This window comes from Pteronotus mesoamericanus, unplaced genomic scaffold (genome assembly GCF_021234165.1).
Source record: "Pteronotus mesoamericanus isolate MK-2021 breed Mesoamerican mustached bat unplaced genomic scaffold, CSHL_Meso_final contig_20, whole genome shotgun sequence".
Classification (NCBI taxonomy): domain Eukaryota; kingdom Metazoa; phylum Chordata; class Mammalia; order Chiroptera; family Mormoopidae; genus Pteronotus; species Pteronotus mesoamericanus.
Genome location: NW_026555085.1, coordinates 97,122,832 through 97,142,058, shown reverse-complemented (window position 1 = coordinate 97,142,058; position 19,227 = coordinate 97,122,832). Strand labels below are relative to the sequence as shown.

General features: G+C 43.4%; 1 protein-coding gene across 1 annotated transcript in view; it reads left to right on the top strand.

The window, feature by feature from the left end:
- The window catches only part of CNKSR3 (CNKSR family member 3), a 75,928-nt gene that overhangs the window by 34,190 nt on the left and 22,511 nt on the right, over positions 1-19,227 (top strand). The window contains exons 2-4 of the mRNA XM_054570134.1: positions 6,583-6,746; positions 12,694-12,896; positions 13,427-13,514. Of these exons, the coding sequence (XP_054426109.1) occupies positions 6,583-6,746; positions 12,694-12,896; positions 13,427-13,514 (455 nt within the window). The remainder of the gene's footprint in view (positions 1-6,582; positions 6,747-12,693; positions 12,897-13,426; positions 13,515-19,227) is intronic.

The window sequence follows — 19,227 nt, the reverse complement described above, 5'->3', positions numbered from 1 at the left end:
CACACACACACACACACACACAACAAGTGGAGGAGAATAGCTTAATACATCTTTCTTCACACATCCCTTCTCCCTTCCTCCATACAAGTTTTCTTTCAGGCAGTTCTCAGTTCATTCTCTTAGGGCAAAGCCAGAGAGCCGGCCCATGGTGGAGTGGCCCCCAGTTTTACGTTACTTCCTAGTTTTGCAGCATCCGTGCTTGTGTGCGCTCCTATGGGGCAGGTGCTTCTTCTGATTTTGGTTGTGGTGAGATGCAAGTTGGTGCATGAGCTGAGTGAGCTGGACTATTCTTGACTTCGAGAGCAAACCACAGACGGGTTTGTTTTTTCTTGTTTCTTTTTATTTTCTGTGGCCTCAGGATATACAGGTGGGTGTGGATGTGCACTGACAGCTACTTCTCATTTCCTTTTTCTTTTTTGTAGTATTGTTTCTCTGTGCATCTTTTTCTGGGATGCTAATGGCATACAGAAAACTTGTCTTTTACTAAATTCTAGTTTTTGGAAAATAACTTTGGGAAATACAGGAAGAGAGTTTTGTGAATTCCACAGTTATTTAATCCTTTAAAGGCAGCCACATTTATTGGTGTGTTACTACCCTCTATGGTCACCACTGGCCTAAAGGACAAGTTTCTAAGGCCACGTTCAAAAGTGGAAGAGCTACAAAAGAATTCTATCCAGATTTCTTGGGGGAAAAACATAAAGTCCATCTTACCTGTATCTTAGAGAATTACTAAGAAACGTGGACCACCAAATCCTTGCAGACTGCTTATTGCTAATATACTCCCTGTGTAGGCATTGGTGTCCCCAGTTTCTTTTTTTTTCTTTCCTTTCTTTTTTTTATTGTTCAAGTACAGTTGTCTCCATTTTCTTAATTTTCTCAATTTCCCCCTCTAGGTGGGAGGACCCTTTGTGTTTACGTGGCCATTCAAGTTTCTGAGGGCAATTGCAGGCTTAATAACAAGTCAGCCTAATGACGTGTGTAATTTCCTGTGACATAAATCTGTGCTCTCCTTAGGTCAGTTACAGGGACATCTGTGACCCTTTGTCATTGGAGGAGGGAGAAGCAGTATCTGCAGGGGAAGAGCAGAGACCCTGGCGCCAGTCCCTCCTGGCCTGCGCCCTGGTCCTGTATGGCCTCGGGCAAGTCACCTCTCCTCTCTGTGCCTCAGCTCTTCACCTCTAGTGTGGGGGGGCACTTACGGTCCATGTTTGTGGGAACATTAGGAGGATTTAAGGGGTTTATGTAACGTTCAGTTTGGGGAAGGTGCCTGCCATGGAGTAAGTGTCATTTAACCATTTGCTGCTATTTTATCTATATATTTATATACTTATTTCCCCCAATTCTAGGTTATTCTTAATTTTATGTCACAGAAGACTTGATTTCTTCTTATCTGTAGTATTCGGCAAGCTATACCAATCCTACTGTATTTCGCATTTAAGCATTTAAGAGTTTAGAAGCTGTCTGAAGCCATCAATTTTGCAGGTCTAAGCCCAAACATTTTCCGTTTTCCCACCAAATGCAGGCTTCTTTGCGGTTTTCCACCTGTGTTTGCTCCTGTGCTGTGATGATACCCTAGAGAGGACGCTGGTCCCTTAGGTTTTAGGGTTCCTTCAGGCCTTTGGCTCCGTCAGTGGACTTGAACATTTAGTACTGCATGTCAGTGGGAACGTTTCCGCACGTAGAATTTTTTTTTTTCATCTTAAGTCAGTCCTAGCTGAGCCCTCACACGACCTGTATTTTTGTTAAGAAGGGTACAAAAAGAAGAGTATAATCTTTAACATTCTGCTCTAATTCTGGGCCTATATGATCTTATCACGCAGAACCTCAGAAGCCCTGCTTTTCACCTGCCCACCACCCGCCCTGTTGATGGGCGCCAGCTTTGATATTTGAGCCCTTGACCCTTCTGTTAACAGGGCTTTGGGGACAGCGGTATCTTACTAATGTGAAGATGGGAGGAAGAAGGCAGCGTCTTAAGATTGCACAATGATAGACAATGGCACTGGTGGGACCACAGGACTAATTTTCCAGCCTCCGCATGTCACGCTTTGGGGAGTGGGTGATCTGCTCAAAGTCACAGCCAGAACGAATCAGAGCCACAGGTCCACGTGCTCGCCTTCCTCCGTCACAGTGGCGAGGTAGAAGGAACATCATGCCGCCAGGCCTTGCGGTGGAAAAGAGCCTGGGGTCCTGAGACGCCAGCCACAGCCAGTGCCCAGCAGAGTGGCTGGGGGACACTGGGGCATGGGATGAGTTTAGAGAGGCGGCAGGAGCCAGACAGTCCAGGCTGGACTTGGCTGGACGCACATTTTTAGCCCAAGCGCAGCGGGAAGCCAGCAGGGCGTAGACAAGAGGGTGACATCGACACTGTGTGCTAAGGAGACCTAGGTGGACCTCGAAGGCGTTTGGGTGAAGTCCTTTGGCTTTTTTCACGCATTCATTTATTTCACAAACATTACTGTGCGCCGGCAATGACAAGCAAGAGTCAAAAAGAAGCCTGTACTTTCCTGGCACTTGTGTTCTGATATAAATCTGACAACATTTTTAGGCGGAACTCATGATTTTGGCAATTTCCCAAATTTAGGAATACTTCCTGGGGAAGATAATACTGTGGACTGTTCAGATTTTATTTTCTCTCCAGTTTACTCTGTTCCAGAGGGGCCGCCTAAGTACTTGGGTGTTTCTGAGTCTCTCTAGCATCTTTCATTCTGAACACTTAGGAAATTGAGGACCTGAATAAATTATATATCTTCTACATTTCACAAAATATATAGAGTATTATGTACTTCACTGCGTTCTAAGCCCTTTATAAATATTGACATTTAATTTTCATCACAGGTCTGTGTAGTAGGTGGTAGTATTATCGCTGTTTTACAAATGAGGCAACTGAATGGCTTGTCCCAGGAACCCCATTGGCGAAAAGTGGCGGTCAGGCTCATAGACACCGCGCTGCATTTTCTGATATATATCATTAAAAAAAGGTATTTTTTTAAAATCATAAAGCGTTTTCCCCTCTTGTATTGGGGACTTCTTTGGACGCTTAGGGTTATTTGTGGCCGGGTTTAGAGGCAGCGGGGGAGTCTGGGCCCTCTCTTTCTCGGACTCCCATTCTGTGGAGCCCTGTTTGTCCTTCATGATTCTTTTCACACTGAGTTCTCTGTTTAACCTAATTTGCGGAAACGGAAAGTGTTTAATTATTTCACTTTATTTAGTGATGTCTTTCAGTCCTGCCAGGCTTTCTATACGTTCCCCTTACAGACAGCAAAGAACTGGCACATAGTCACGTTTAACCAATAGGTAGAAGTGTATGGCTTATTGCAAATGCTAAAACCAGTTTACTTGAAATTGGGGATTTTGTTTCCCTCCTTTGTGAGACTGCATAATAGTTTGATTTAGCTATTTATAAATGTTTAATTGTATTTTAAACAATAGGATAAGTGGACAATAGGCCCTAATGTATTGGAGTAATAAAACTGGAAGCACACTATTTAAAACCTAGCATATTCATACATGTATCCCTTGAGGGGGAAGTCTTTAGACCACGCTGGATTCTGTTTTTAGGTTGGTAGCAATAGGGTGTTTTGCTTGGTAATTCTCCTACATCTTGGGAGTCTTTTGATTAGCTGAGATTAGATCATTTATATTCCCTCAGAATCCTCACGGAGATTCTGGCCCCCTTTTTGGGGAAGTGCTCTGTATTCTTCAGTTCTCAGTCTCTGATCATTTTGCACCCTTCTTTCCATCTGGAATTGTCATCACACCTCCCATCTCAACCTTCTCTGTGTCTAAAATAGTTTCTTAATTTTCTAAAGACACTTCTGAAATCCTGCTTCTTCAGTAAACTTTCTGTAGTTAGTTAAAAGAGAAATCTGGCCTCATCTTTATTTTGTATTTTATTATTGAGGGATGAAGTTTAATGAACTTCCATTGCACATGGTTTTTTTTGCTTTAATTTTAATGGACTAATTTATTCTATATATGAAAAACAGTATGAGTCTCAGTTTTATGCTTATTTTTTGAGCAATGAACTTGTTTGGCATAACAAACATGAATTCCAGTTCAATTGGACATTGGGCCTCATTTGTTTCACATAGGAGAGAGTTTATCACGTGTGGATGAATATGAAATAACACGTCATTAGGTTTATGTTGGTTTGCTAGGGCTGCTAGAACAAAGCCCCACAGACTGGGTGGGTGAAACAACAGAAACTTATTTTCTTGTAGTTCTGGAGGCCTGAAGTCCGAGATCATAGCGTCGGCAGGGTTGGCTTCTTCCGAGGCCTTGCTCCTTGGCTTGCAGACGGCCGTCTTCTCCCTGTGTCCTACATGGTCTTCACTCTGTGTGCCTTCTCTTCTTATAAGGATATCAGTCATATTGGATTTGAGTCCATCTAGGTGACTTCTTTTTAACTTGATCGCCTCTTTAAAGATGCTATCTCCAAAAAGTCACGTTATGAGCCACTAGGAGTCAGGACTTCAACATACAGATCTTGGGGAGACACAATTCAGCCATAACAATAGGTAAAGGTAGAGTACATCCTGAAGGAGAGGGGAGTATAGGATGTTTGTTGTAATCCAGCTTAAAGCTGGCTAAGCAATTCAGGGTAAAATTCACACTAATTAGTCTTTTGTCCATACTTTCCCAATTTTTTGGACTGAGTGAGATCTGAAGTACCTTGTAAGTACTTCTGAGATTCTGTGATTCCTGCTTCTTATTTAGGAAGATCATGGTAGAGGTGTTTTTACAATGCTGTGTTTGCTGGGTAGAATGCAGAAGGACAGGGCTTCTGTCAAATACGCCTTGATTTGAATTCGATTTCTTTTCTTCTGTCTGAAGCTGAAGAAAATGACCATAACAGTCCTTCTCTTGGCATCTTACAAGCTCCGTGACTGTGGACAGGTTATGTAGCATCTACGAGCCCTAATTTAGCCATCTCTGTAGTGGGCATAGAGTTGCTAGGAGGCTCTCCTTGGCTCTAGTCTGCTGCCTGCTACAGATGGATGTTATCCCTCTGCAGATGCGCTTGGTGGCCGCAGGGACTGAGATCCAGCCCCTGCAGCCCAGGTGGGGCATCACTGCTGACTTGTGTTGCCTCCCAACCTGCTTGACTCATGTATCTTGGTGACCATTTGTGGCTCAATGTGGTCAAAGTGGAGCTAGTGTTATTCAATGTTCCAACCTCGCTTGCTATGTGATAGAGCCCACCTACCATGTAGATGTTATTTCAGGGGAGATAGATAGTTTGGGTCCAGTTCATCTGGTTACTGTAAAATGAATTGTTTCTTACTTCTTCTTTCCATATTTAATAGCACCAAATAGTTATCAGGAAATTGTTCCTCTTCCTAAATCTTATCAGGAGGCAAATGGGGAAAGTTTGTGGGGCAGAGATGTCATTTAGCCTACCACATCAGATTTTAAGATCCATGAACTTCAGTACTGCCAGAAGTAAGTGCTAGACTTTGGTCTATTTTTCCTAATCCAGAGAGTACCTACAGAGCAGAGCATTTGTAAGGGGTAAATGAAGTGTGTGTGTGTGTGTGTGTGTGTTTGAGGCAGGGAGGGGCCAGCGGTATGCCTTCCACCTACGTTGTTCTAGCTAAAATGAGTTTTTATGCTTTGTGTTGGGATTGAGTTTATACAAATCTGGTCATTTAAAACACTAGATAGCTTTGTTATTAGACTTCAGTAGTTCAATTGACTCAGGTAAAAATTTTTTTTCAGAAAAACCATTGAAACAAGTTGACCAGAGAGTTCTCTGTCCAGGAATAAAGATTCCCAAGTTCTATTTGGCCAACCTATTTTAATCATTATATAAGAAGATTAGAATACAACCCTGCTGGTAGTAGTATTGGACCTGGAAAGTTCCCATAAGCTCACCCATTTCACCGTGCCTTTCTCTGGTACCACTGCTGGTACTTTTCCTTTGGATTCTGTATTCAGAGTTTTTCCATAGCAAGGGACAGGCATGCAGGATATTACTGGGGCATTTTTTTTCTATCTCCCACATAGATTTATTTCCAGAGAACTGATCAGAAAAATGACCGCCAGCATCCCCAAGGTTGTATCTTCATGACTTCCATTCGGAGATGAAGAAAGAGCCTCTGTCTTCTATGTCCATATATCAAATATCAAGAAAGCTTTTAATTGGTTCCACTTGAGTCACATGGTCATCCCAGAAACCTAAAGCTGATTGGTTGATGAAATATTGTGGCAGAGCTTCTTGATTGGCAGGCCCGCTAGAATCACGTGGTCTGGGAGAGGGATGGAGTCCTGCAGGAAGAGTTGCTTAGCAAACAGTCACTGTGCTCATACAGATAACTGGCACTTCAAGTCATTAGGCGTTTAGTGTTTATTCTTTTAGTGGAAAGGGAATGGGAGGGTAATGACTGTAAAACGTAACTGGATCCACTTGGGCATTTTAAGCTGCATATTTCAAATCTGTCTGCAATGAGAAGATGAGGACACACTTGAAAGGTGACCATTAGGTGGGATACAGGTTATAAAGACGATCAGATAGTGGAGCATAACGGGTGATTGCTTAAAGGAACGAAATGACATTAACAGCCCCTTCTGTTTCTATGCCAGGGTTGGATGATTGCCTGCAGCAGTACGTCCACAAGTTTGAGCGGGAGAAGATCAATGGTGAGCAGCTGCTGCGGATCGCCCACCAGGACCTGGAGGAGCTGGGCATCACGCGCATCGGGCACCAGGAGCTCGTGCTGGAGGCTGTCGACCTTCTCTGCGCACTGGTTAGTTCTGCAGAAGACGATCTGTACCGTGATGATGTTCTTTAGAAGATTGTTCTCTTAAATCTTCCTTGTTTGTATTGAGCATATCATTACTTTCTTTATGATTCACTGACGTGAACTGAAGGTAATGTAAGAAGCGAAGAAAAGCTGTACTTTTCCAGATGAAGAGTTGGCAAACTGTAGCCTGTCAGTTAAATGTGGTCCACTCGCTATCTTCGTAAATAAAGCTTTATTGGGACTCAGCCAGCACCACTCATTTATGTGTGGTCTGTGCCTGCTTTTATGCCACAGTGGCAGAGTTATATGTAACGGGGACCACGGGGCGCCCTGAAGCCTAAAATGCTCTCTTGCCCTTTACAGGAAGAGCACGTCTTTTATGGAAAAACTCTGCATTAGTATTATTTTTAAAATCCTTTTTAAAGAATAAAAAGATGGAGATGGTCCTGAATGAAAATGCCTTCTAAATTGCAATGACAAGTGGGTTCTGATTTCCCTGTTTGTTTTTTTTTACCATAAAAAGCATTTTTATGCGTCACAGGTATTTGTGACATTTCAATAACTGATGCCTGTGCTTGAAATAGTCAACCTATGAAATGGTAGCCAAATGGGAAGAGTGTGGACTTAGTTCCATTTTGCAGGTGACAGAGCTTTGGCTTGGCCGTGACTGAGTTCTGAGTCTTGCATAGCACCTGTGGCTGTGGGGGTGGTTCTGAGGCATGGGCTTAAAAACACCTGGAAGGGCATGGTGTTTATACACTGGTTGGCATAGGGTGGGATCCACGACTGTCTGCCGTGGTGCCACACTAAGGATGCAGTTTCCTGAACTGTCAGGATTTGGACAGACTGGGCAGCATTCAAGCTGGGTTAGTAATGCCATGAACCTGAGCCAGGGGTATATACAATTACATCACAGAGAATGGTGGGAAAGAATGTGCTCCCGACTATTTTGCCATTGCAGGTCTGCGTTCCGTTGATTATATAACACTTGCAGCATTGTGCGTATTCTTTTGCTTAAAATGGACAGAGCCTTGTCTTCGGCTCCGAGATGCGCCACTCTTGTTGAGGAAAGTAATGGGGAAGTTATTTGTGGTTGATAAATGAGCTGCCCCGAGGGAGACGCCGTGGCCAAGTGGTGTGAGTGGTGGCCCGGGAGGCAGGCTTTCTGCATTCTGATCCTGGCCCTGCGACACGCTCCTCGCTCTGCGGCCTCCAGGGCAACGGCAGTGTCTGCTTTCCCCATCTGTACAGTATCGCTCTCCTGGATGTGGCCGTGTACCAGCGTGGGTTTTGCACTGCCCAGAAGATATCTAAGAGTCCTGTTTATTATTAAAACTGCATTTTTTTAATACAGTGAAACATGTTTGAGTTCCCTTTTATTATGTTTTCTGGGAACAACGCTTTTCACTCTTTACTGCCCTTGTGTGTCATCTCTTAACTTTGTGGGGGGACCCTGAGGACAGGTAAACCACTTTGAAACCTACAGCATGAGCGGGAAGGAGGAAGGGGGGCTGGAGGCACCTTGTGTACAGCAAGTGCGATAATAAACGTAACAGCTGCCTCTCTTTGCTTTTCCCCCTTCCCTACCTCTTAAACCATTAGACTAAAATGAACAAAGCTGGGTGAGCGCCAGAACCTAAAGCTGCACTTTATCTCCTACAATTTCCTTCTCATTTCCTTTGTAGACAAAGTTCTGACCTCAGACTCATTCTGGACATGCTTGGCGTGCAGAGTGCCAGTTGAATACCTCTGACAGGAGGGTCACCCGAGGGTTGCAAATGAATGTGCCTTTTCTGGGTTGGGGAGAGTTTTTAGAGAGTTTGACTTTTAGTTTTGAAATTATCTCTTTCTTAAATATTCTTATGCTAATAAAAATTAATATTAATTATACTACCTACTTAACCCATTTACACCAGACTGATCTCTGTATCTCTAAGTTGGTGATAATTTTTTGCCCTGAAGAACCTGTCCCTTGGGCAGTTAGTTACTGTGTACTTGCATTTGGCCCTGGTGCCATAGAAGGGGTTTTTATGTAAACACAGTTTAGCGGATGTTGATGTTATGATGGGCAGGAAATGAATAGAATTAGAAGTAAGGAAGGGGGTGGGAAGGAAAAAACAAAATGATCGGAAAGTTTTGGAAAGAAAATCGCAGGTAGAATGGATAGGAATCTAAAATAGGGAACAGCTACTGGTTAAGATTCCAAAACCAGTGAGTAGAGACCACAAATAGCTTAGTCAAGGGGAGAGAGCTGGGAGAGCAACCCCCCTTTGTGAATGTTGACCTTGACTGGCTGGAGAAGTTTAGGGCGAGTCTTTGACTATGATGCAGAACCAGGACCACTTCCCAGGATTGAGTTCAGAGTCCGAGCACAGTTTTCTCCTTCTATCTTTGGGGCAGACTCGAGCTGCTCTTTCTGGTAGGATAGTTGTTAGCCACATGTGACTATTTCAATGAAAATTAATTAAAATAAAATAAAATTTAGTTCCATGTTGCAAGTGCTCAATAGCTACTGTGGCTACTGGCGACCATGTTTGGTCAGTGCAGACAGAGAACATTTTCATCACTGCAGAAAGTTCTGTGGAATAGCATTGGTCTGGAGGGTGTGGTTCAAAGTAATAATGTATAATCGTAACCTATTTTCTTTGCCAAATCAAACAGACCCTCGTTATCTGAAGGCCAAGGGAGGGACAGATGTATTTTTTTGAGGTTGTTGTAGGCTGAGAAAGTGAACAAAGTTGGAATTCGTACACGTGCTAAGAGATGTCACATGTGTGTGATTAAATGAAATACATGAAATGTATCTACCTGCCCAGGGCACTTCTGCATACTCCGTACCCCTAAGTTGACTCATTGTTCATCATTTACCCATAGGGCAAACCTCTGAAAAATGTTACTTTTTTATGGGGAGAAGTTATGCAGGTGGAGTAATCCTTGCTGGCAATTGGTATTTCACTAGATCTTGCTTATGAGCTTATTAAATGCCTTTAGGAAAACTGTGAAGTATATTTCTCAAGCTGTAACTCAATTGACCCAAGTCAATGAGATGGTTGGATTGTGTGTCTCTGATGCTCCTTAATCACAAATGTTAGATCATGAACAGAGCAAGGAGGAATGGGGAAAGAAGGTAGAAGTTGCATAAGATCTCCCTTCACTAATATGTGTGCCAGCAGGCACCAGAAGAGTCAGAATCGGCCTGTTTTCTTGTCTCCTGTCTCATGTGTCATTGCTCTACCAGACCAGGAAATGACCTTTGATGGCTAACTTCTAATGGAGTGACATCTCTCTGGAAAGGTTTTAGTATGCCTATAGGCTTTTGGAGGCTCATTTCATTTCTTACCTCCTTTGTAGTTTCTTGATACTTGAAGCAATTTCCGAAGGAGAAAAGTTTGAGGGAAAAGATCATTGAAAATAATCAAATTTGGTCTGAGAAATTATTTATTTTCTGTCTTCGTTATAGGGCACTTAAATCAATCGTCCTTTCCTGATTATGTTTCTACAGTAGAGGTTGTTTTGAGCTCATATAACCAGTTTCTCGTTCTCTTGGTATCATGGAATGGGGTGGTAGGAGAAAATTTCCCTTCCTTTGCTCCTTCCTCTTTCTTTTAAGAATTGTTTTTTAGTATGGCTATATATCCATCAATCCTTCCAGTCCTGGGATTTGTTTTGGGGTAAAAATAAAAAGAATCAGAGCAGATTGAATGGAAATGAAAAGAACCAGTTAATAAGAAGATACGCTCCCCCATTATTTTAATATCTAAAGTGGTAGGTTTGTAGGATATTGAAGTTTAAAACTTCTTGCAACACTAACATACATTTAATCCCTTTTGAGTTCAGGAAGTAAATGTTGTGTATAGTAACGAAAGTTCCAAGTAATTTATGGTGATGTTGCTATATAGAAAGCCCACTTTCCTGCTTTTAGTTTGGAACTCTTGATATGAGTTGGCAGGCTGAGTAATTGACTGAATGAGGGGACAGTTCCCTTCAATCATAGTCACCAGTCCTTCAGGACAAGCTGTGTCATGTGGCTGTGTATCCATTCACTTGTGAGTCTCATTCTCTGAATTGAAAAAGCCATAATGAAAATCCGTCTCTTTATTTTTGTCTTCTCTATTGAAGGACAATGGTATATTTTAGTCTCTAGAAAAGGACAGTGAGAAAAAAAAAGAATGAATGTAAAGTTTAGATAGAACATTTCTGTTAATATAGAGCACTGATTTTTATTATGAAATTTAGTTTATTTTCAAGGTCTGCAAAAGAGTTTTCAGTTAATGGATCTGGAAGTGTTTTTTTCTTTACACATATATTTGTACTTAACTCTTTGCAAAATTTCTATCTAAATTTAATATAAAGTTAAATATCAGATAAAACCTAGTTGAAGTTTTCATTAAGGTAAAGTCTTAAGTTGTTACTACCACAGTTCATCTCTCAAAAAACCAAAACCAAAACCAAAAACAACAACCAAAAAAACCCAACAACACCCCAGTATGTTTCTGCTTTGTGTGTGTTGATTTTGAGATGTGGCTCACCCCTCCGGGGCATTAGGGATCGGGGGTTACACGTGAGGAGGGGCTGAAGGACAGTCTAGGTACCGGGGACGAAAGCATGAAGAAGAGGGCGGTGTGGGTGGCTCCTCTTGGTCAAGGAGTGTGGAGGGGACACACAGGATCGAGATCCAAGGCTTGTGCCTCCGTGTGCATGGCCTGGGTTAGGACCCCCCTGCCGCTCAGTAGGTATGTAACTGGAGAATTTACCGCCTGTCTCCATCCCCAGGTTTTTCACTTGTAAAAGGAGATACTATCATTCCCACCTGCGCAGGCTGTTGGCCTGAGAGAACTCTGGTCCAGCACTTAGCCCAGTTCCTGGCGTCGAGGAAGTGTTTGGTCATCTTGGCCATTGTATTTGTCCCAATTTTTATGCACAAGTTTTACATGGTACTGCATTCTTGCTTTGGGATGCTATTGACCCAGGGTAATAGACCCCAGAAAAGTCTTCACTTTTTGTTAAAATGACTGAACAGATGATAATATAGAAATTCATCTCTTACCTCCTGCCAAAGTCATCTCAGGTTTATGTGTTGTTTCCTGGGATTTGTTTTTTTATCTGAAAGGGAGTCTAGGCAATATTGTCACATGAAATCGATTTTTTAAAAGCATCAAGTAAGTCGGATGTCATTCAGAAGGAACACGGGTTAGAAGCTCCAGAGACGGAAATTACATTTCAGGTGAATTGACGTTTAGTTCGTAGTGTTGTTTCTGTGTGAGAGTCTCAGCTGATGGAAATTCATATATTCAATCAACATTTTATTGTCTGATGGGCCGGAGATAGCGTAGTGAGCAGCGCCTCCAGGGCCCTGTCCTCATAGACCCGGCATCCCAGGGAGGACGACAGCAGCAAATACTGTGATTCAGAGAGATGACAGATAGGTGAGGTGCCAGAGAGTGACCCCAAGGAGGTATCTGGCAATGTCTGGAGACATTTTTGGTTGTCACAGCAGGGGAGAAGGTGCTACTGATATCTAGTGACTATGGGCCAGCTAGACGTTGTGCACTGTACTGGAATCTTCCCCCCACCACCCAAACAGAGGATCAACAGGCTCTCTGTGTCAGGAGGGCCCATGTCGAGAAACTCTGTAGATGGTCCTGGAAGCCTCAAAAAAGAGAGGGGGCATTTGAGCTCATTTGGGTGTGACTGATAAGGAGCTGTCCCTGCCAGGATTGAGCAGAGGAGCATTTTGGAAGGAGGAGCAAGCAAGAACAAAGTCCCTGAGACAAGAGTGGGCCGTGGGAAGGCCCTTGTGGCTGTTGTGGGTGGGATCAGCACCGTGGGTAAATGATAGAGGGTTTTGTGGCCAGCATAGGAGTTACTTGAGTTACTCAATGGGCTTGTGAGTTACTAAGCTAGTTTGGACATTGTTTTACATTTTTCTGTTTGATTTTGTTTTCCACAGAATTATGGCCTTGAAACCGACAACATGAAGAACTTGGTTCTGAAATTGCGAGCGTCTTCCCATAACCTACAGAATTACATAAGTAGCCGTCGGAAAAGTCCCGGTTATGATGGGAACACGTCCCACAAGCCCCACAATGAGTTCTTGACTTCCGTGGTGGAGCTTATAGGTGCTGCCAAGGCCTTGCTATCGTGGCTGGACCGGTGAGTTACGGGTGCGCTTTACTGTCCTGTGAGAGGATGGCCTGAGGTGCACGGAGACCTGGTCTCCGTCTTAGGAAAATGAACCATTGTCCCTTTCTGGCCCCTTCTACTGGACCTCTCTGGCTCTGGATCAGTGGTGGGTTTTCAGGTCCCCTTTGGAAGTTCCTGAAAAGTGACTAGCAGGAACAAAGTAACCTCAGCTTAGAGAAGAGTGAAACTGCTCAAGTTGTGTATTACTGAGGTTAAACATTAATGATTATTTGGTTGCATGAAGGCTGTTAGTTGACTTCTGAATGGACTTCTCTTGGCTCATTTTTAATGTGTGTGTGTGTGTGTGTTTTTAATCTAGCACTTCTCTATTTTCTATTCAGATTCCTGTTATGTGTGTTCCTTGAGGGGGAAGGGTTACATAACAAATAATTTAAGGTGGCTCGTTGCAGAGCTCAGCTTGTCAGCATAGTTTGGGATCCCAGTGGGTTCCCTGCCCGTACCCTCACACTTTTCTGAAGAGGATTTTTGTTGCTTTCCAGGGCCCCATTTACAGGGATCACTGATTTCTCAGTCACGAAGAACAAAATCATTCAGCTTTGCTTGGACCTGACCACTACCGTCCAGAAGGTCAGTACGTCACTGTCGCCTTCTAACCATTTTGCCCTTCCCTTTCCCTTTTTTCTCTTCTTCAAAGGGTTTACATGAAGGTATGAAGTATCATTCTCTTTCTCTCACTTCATTTCCCCCCCATTAGAATTGGGGAAAGATGAAAGCCTGTAGAGGCATTGTATAAATGGGTTCCAAAAAAATAACCAGTGGCCTCTACCGCAAAGATTACCTTCTCTTATTTTAAAATAGTTGAGTTAATTGTCCTGTACTTTCTCTGAAGTGTTAGAGAACTTAATTTTTTTTTTAAATAGAAATTCTGGAGTAACTAAATTTCACTATAATGTTTATTCTTAGTTTTTTTTTCATTTTGACCTCTTGTGGTTGGGTATACCAGTCAGGATGAGTTAGGTTACGATGCAGTAACAAATAACGTCCAACCTCAGCAGTTTATTTCTTGATTACCTACGTCCAAATGGGTCAGCTTGGGCATCTGCTCCAGTTCTCCTCACTTGAGGATGTAGGCTGGCAGGACAACCAGTATCTCATGTTCCTTGTCCCCTGGCAGAGGGACAAAGGACCTTGGAGGATTTCATACTGAGAAATGTTCTGGTTTGGAAATGATACATGCCAATTTCACTCACAGCTCATTGGCCAGACCTGGGGCCAGGCAGATTTATATCTGTCAACCTGTAACTGACTAGTTTCTGTGACCTGAACTTTAAAAAACTTTAATCTTAGGTCATCAGCTCTTAAGATCACTTCTTATCATATTCCCCAGCCTCTCGCAGACACTGTGAAGTATTTCTGAATTGAATTGAGGCTTTAAAATGTAAAGAAGAGGTTGTTCTTTTTCCAGCATCCACTTGTTTCTAAAAGTCTGACTCCACATTTGCTCCCACTGCTGATTTGGCAAGAAGTAAAAAAACGTGCTTTCCTCAGCCCTGCCCGTGCCGCGTAACAGATGCAGTTCTGGAAAGCTGTGTGCTTTCCGTTTGTTCCTAGAACACGGGGAGCGAAGCCCGGCTTTGCTTGGGGCAGCTGTTTGAGGTTCAGTCTTGAGCAGCCATTGAACTGAAGGCGCACGTGACTTCATCGTATGCTTTCGAGGCCATGTTCTTAGAAAGGATCTTGGAGCAGCTATAGCAGCTCTGAGTTTCTGCTCTTTTTAATAATGTATAAGGTAATTTTGACTAAAACAGTCTGATACCACCTGTGATACATTAATCACACAGCCCCAGAATCCTGGCATTTGTGGTGGGACACATTTATTTCTCTGACACCTTGAGCTTTCTGTTTCTTCTCTGCTTCGCTCTCCCCACTATATTCTGCCTCATGTTTTGATTTTTTAAAGAATTTTCTGGTGATCAATTAAAATGACAGTGTAAGAGTTAACGCTAAACATTATAATTAGCAAATGGGAAAGTTTTGCTCATGGATACGTCAACTGATGGTCACTGACACCAAATCGATGCCCAACAAGAATCCCCAGTTTGGGGTGCAGGGAAGAGAGAGACTGTATTTGGTGCAGAACAGCTCACTTGTGATACTGCGTGACTGTGAGGCAGCCCTAGGGCCAGGGCCTTCTCCGGCCAAGCAGCTCTGCCCCTCTCCTCGCATGCCTGCTCCACTCTGCCCCGGTCGGCCTCGTTCCGTGCCAGCCTGTTCTGGCCTGCGCTGGTCTGCTCCCCTCTGCTCCAGAGAAACATTTTCCATGTTCCAGTTCAGCCAGGGAAATGCAGTCTTCAGAGTTCAGTGGAAAAGGAAAGTGGGCTTTCCTGAGTCCCTGATCTCTGACTGGTCTGTCCTCCTGCAAATAACGACTACAAATCCTTGCAGTTTGATTGGTTCAAAAGGCACGAACAGAACAGTGCCACTCTGGTTGGTCAGGGTTGCGCAGCTCTGATTGGATGGAGGAAGAAGCCTCAGTCCTGTTGGTGGAAAGAGGGTTCCAGAAACTAGTTTGTAGGGCTGGCTCAGAGGGCAGAAACCCAGAGCAGCCAGGCAGTTTAGTCCAGAGGCGGGTAGTTCAGTGCAGGCTTCTCCCTGAAGGGCAGTTTGCGTGAGAGGCCCTTGTGTAGAAATGGCTGCCTGGCTTTGATCTTTTAAAATTTCAGTCCCGTTAGCCACTGGAGCCCCTTTTAGGAGGTATCTTCTTTCTCAGGGTTCACAGGGGCCTCTGTGTTTTATTTAAAGGCTGATTGATTCGGGCTGCCCTCGCTGTAATGTAGGGAGAGGAGGAGAGGGTGCTGAAGCGAAGGCTGAGGTGGTGTTTGCTTTCAGAAGATGAATCTGCTTTGCCTAAGCAGGTTGATATTGGCTTTGTAGGTATTTGGGCTAATCCTTCCATAAATATTTATTCAACACTTTCTATGTGTCTGCCACCCTTCCAGGCAGTAGGGATATCAGTGAATAAACAGATAAAAAAAGTCCTTGACCTCATGGAACTTACAGTCTCTGGGGGAAAGAGGAAACGAAAAGATTAAGTAAGCAAAATATATATCAAGTTAGACGAAGCTAGAGAAGTTCTAAAGAGGGAAGGTACGGGAAGTATGGAGAGTGGGATCCAGTTTTAGATACGTGGCTAGAGTAACCATTATCGCCAAGGAGACACTTGGGCAATCCAGTCGGTGTGACTGCTTGTCTGGATGGAATGGGCTTACCACGTTGTCTCGGGTGGTTTCTTCATAGCCGTAGTGGTGGTTGCTCTGGATGATGACGAAAAAGTCTCCCCGTGGAGGCTGAGGCCTGGACCCCGTCACGTCAGGAGAAGGGTGCCCACAGAGCCTCCTCTGCAGGCTTGCCCCTGCTCATTGGGGCCTCACAGTGCCTGGCACGCGATTAATGATGATTTTTAAATGTATGTTTAAATGAATGAGATAACACATGACAAATAAGCTGATGAGAATTTTACTCTCAGGAGAACTTTAACCCAAATTTAAGAGATACAAGAGGTAATTGTTTTTATTTGTTTGTAGTTTATTTTGTTCATTTTGTTTTTCCTTTGGTGTTCAGGGAACGTACAGTTCAGGGACAGATAGGTTCAAATCCTGTCTCCACCTTGATTAGCCCTGGGATCTTGGCCAATGCACTGAAAACGTATGAGTCTTAATGTTTTCATCTGCAAAGTGTAAATGCTAACATTTACCTTACCAGATGATTCGGTAGGATTTCTACAAGGTATTGTTGAGGAAGACAAAGGGGAAAAAGTGTAGTAGGAGGACAAATTGTGACCAAAAAACTTTTTTAGTGTATGTATGTATGTATTTGGAATATATACATGCATCCAAAAAAACTGTACACAAATGAATATATAAGCACAGTTGGCAGTTTGGAAGAAAAATTGAGTTTATCTTAGTGGGGAGAGAATTAAAGAGGAAACATGGGAGCCAAGCCAAAAAAAAAAGAAGAAAAGAAAAAATTTTTTTACAGAAAGCATGTTTATCACACTTATTCATGTAAAATTAAAATTAGGGAAATGATATATAAACTTTGATATCTAAAGATCATGAGGACGATTAAATGATATATAGCATATGTAAAGCACCGTGCCCACTTAAGAAATAGTAGCCTATCATAGCAAATATAAAAATCTTGCCTTGTACTGCGTTTCTGGAACCAAATTTGATGTTTAAAGGAGAGGAAGTTAACAAATATGTTTCCATTATAATCTAGTATGTTTTGGTCTATTTAAATTTAAGCAATTTTTAAGGATTAAGGAATACTATTTCGTAAACGTAGATTGAAAAAGCATGATTAGCTCTTGATGACCATGTATTTTCTATAGTAGCTGGAGAACACATGCTTTGGCAAGTGGTAATATTTATTCATGCACATGTGCATTAGAAATGACAATTCGTACTAAATAGTTGAATGTCTGTTTCAATGGCAGTTTAATGGCAGCAGCAGATTGGACTCGATCTCACCTTCTCATACAACTAGGTGAAGCAGAGTTTTTTAACCTTTCGGCAGAAGGTGTGTTGACTCTTTTGGAAGAGACCTGTCTTTTCCACTCATTCCTTTAACCTGTGGAATCGAAGGAAGAAAAGTTGCATCTTTATTCCAGTGACAAGGAACTTGTTCTCCTGGAGTCTATTCTTTGTGCCTCTATTTGTGAAGACAGGCATTTGCTTGTCCCCTTTCTTCTTTCTCTCTTCTCTGTGTGGCCCTTTCCCCCTCCTCTTCCTGGTCCCTTTCCCCCTTATGATAATGTGTAAGTCCTGATTTGAAGGAAGGTTCTAAAGTTCTGTGGTTGTACATTGATAAGGAATCTGCACACTGCTTTTAAGTGTTCATCAGCTACAGTCCTACACCCGGTCCAACACGGACAGATCTTCCATTCAGTTTTCAGGCTGTGGTTTCCAACGAAGGAAACGGAGGTAGGAGGGGATTGTGGTCGATACCATCAATCCATCCTCCCCAAGGGGCGGTGACATGAACACTGGAATCACAATGGCGAGAGGTGAAATGACAGGCAGGTGCTGACTTCCAGTGTGGAAAGGAACGAGAAATGTAACGCCCAAGAAAGCAGAGTGGGGACAAAGGTAGCCGTGAAAGCAGGCAAGGAGAGAGGCTCGGGGCCATTTGTTGAGTGCTGATTGTGAATCAGTTGTGTGCTGCATGCTTGACCTGTGGTCATCACAGGTAACTCTCAGCAGCTCTCTGAGGTAGGTCCTGTCATCCCTGATTTACAAAGAAGGGAGCAGACAAGGGGACGTTGAAGGCAGAATAGGGAAGAAGGCGGAGGGAAGGGGCACCTGATGGCTGCCCAGGCTGGGTCTCTGCCAGGCAGGCTGGCCTGAGTCTGCTGATCCAGGTGACCAAGGAGTGGGACAGAGCTCAGCCCCCTTGTCTGGCTCCTGAGGAGGTAACTTGCTTCCAATACTCCTTTTTTCCATTCCACGGCCTTCACGCCAAACAACGTGAAGTCACCCTGCAGCTGTTTCCTCCCAGGAGGGACGGGTGTGGGAACCCCCCAGGCATAATGGTGGAAGGTAAAAAGTGAGCCTTTTCACACGCTGACTTGAATCATTCAGGGAGGCAGAAGAGTTTCTTTCGCCCGATGGCCCTATCAGAGGGAAAGCTTCTTGGATCTGTCAAAGAATCAAGTACCAGGAACCGTGAGGTCACACATCCACCCTGAGCCTCGGGCCCCGGGGCGTGGAGGGGAGCGCTCGGCCTGTGGGCAGCTATGTCACGAGGATGTCAGCGCTCATAGCATTTTGGGGTTTGTACTGAAAGATCATAAACGCGAATTGTTAGTTCCATTTCTAGCATAAGACCAGACCACATGAGGGTTCTGTTTTCCTGCAGGTGACATTTATTTAATAAATCTGCCCCTCAGGTGGTGGCGGCAGGGGGTTGAACCACCACAGTAGTTGATAGTTGTGTGCCCCACACAGATTGGAGGAGGAAAAACACATTTTTGAGCTCTAATTACTCAGGTTTTACAGATGTTGTTCTGGTAGTTAGAATTTTTATCAGACTCACGCGTGTAAAAATACACTTCTAAATTTCTTTTTCTAAGCTTTTTCTCACTCGGCTGCTCTTTTCCTGAGAGCTGGTGTAAATGTTGGGAGCAGTGAGAAGCTATTACTGTTTTGCACATTTTTACTGAGCAGAGAAAATTTTAAAAAATTTCAAGAAGACACTGAAAATCTGATCATAAAATCGCATAGGATAGAAATTGGTCGCTCTTTCCATCCCCACTACCACGTGACCTCAAATGACTTTT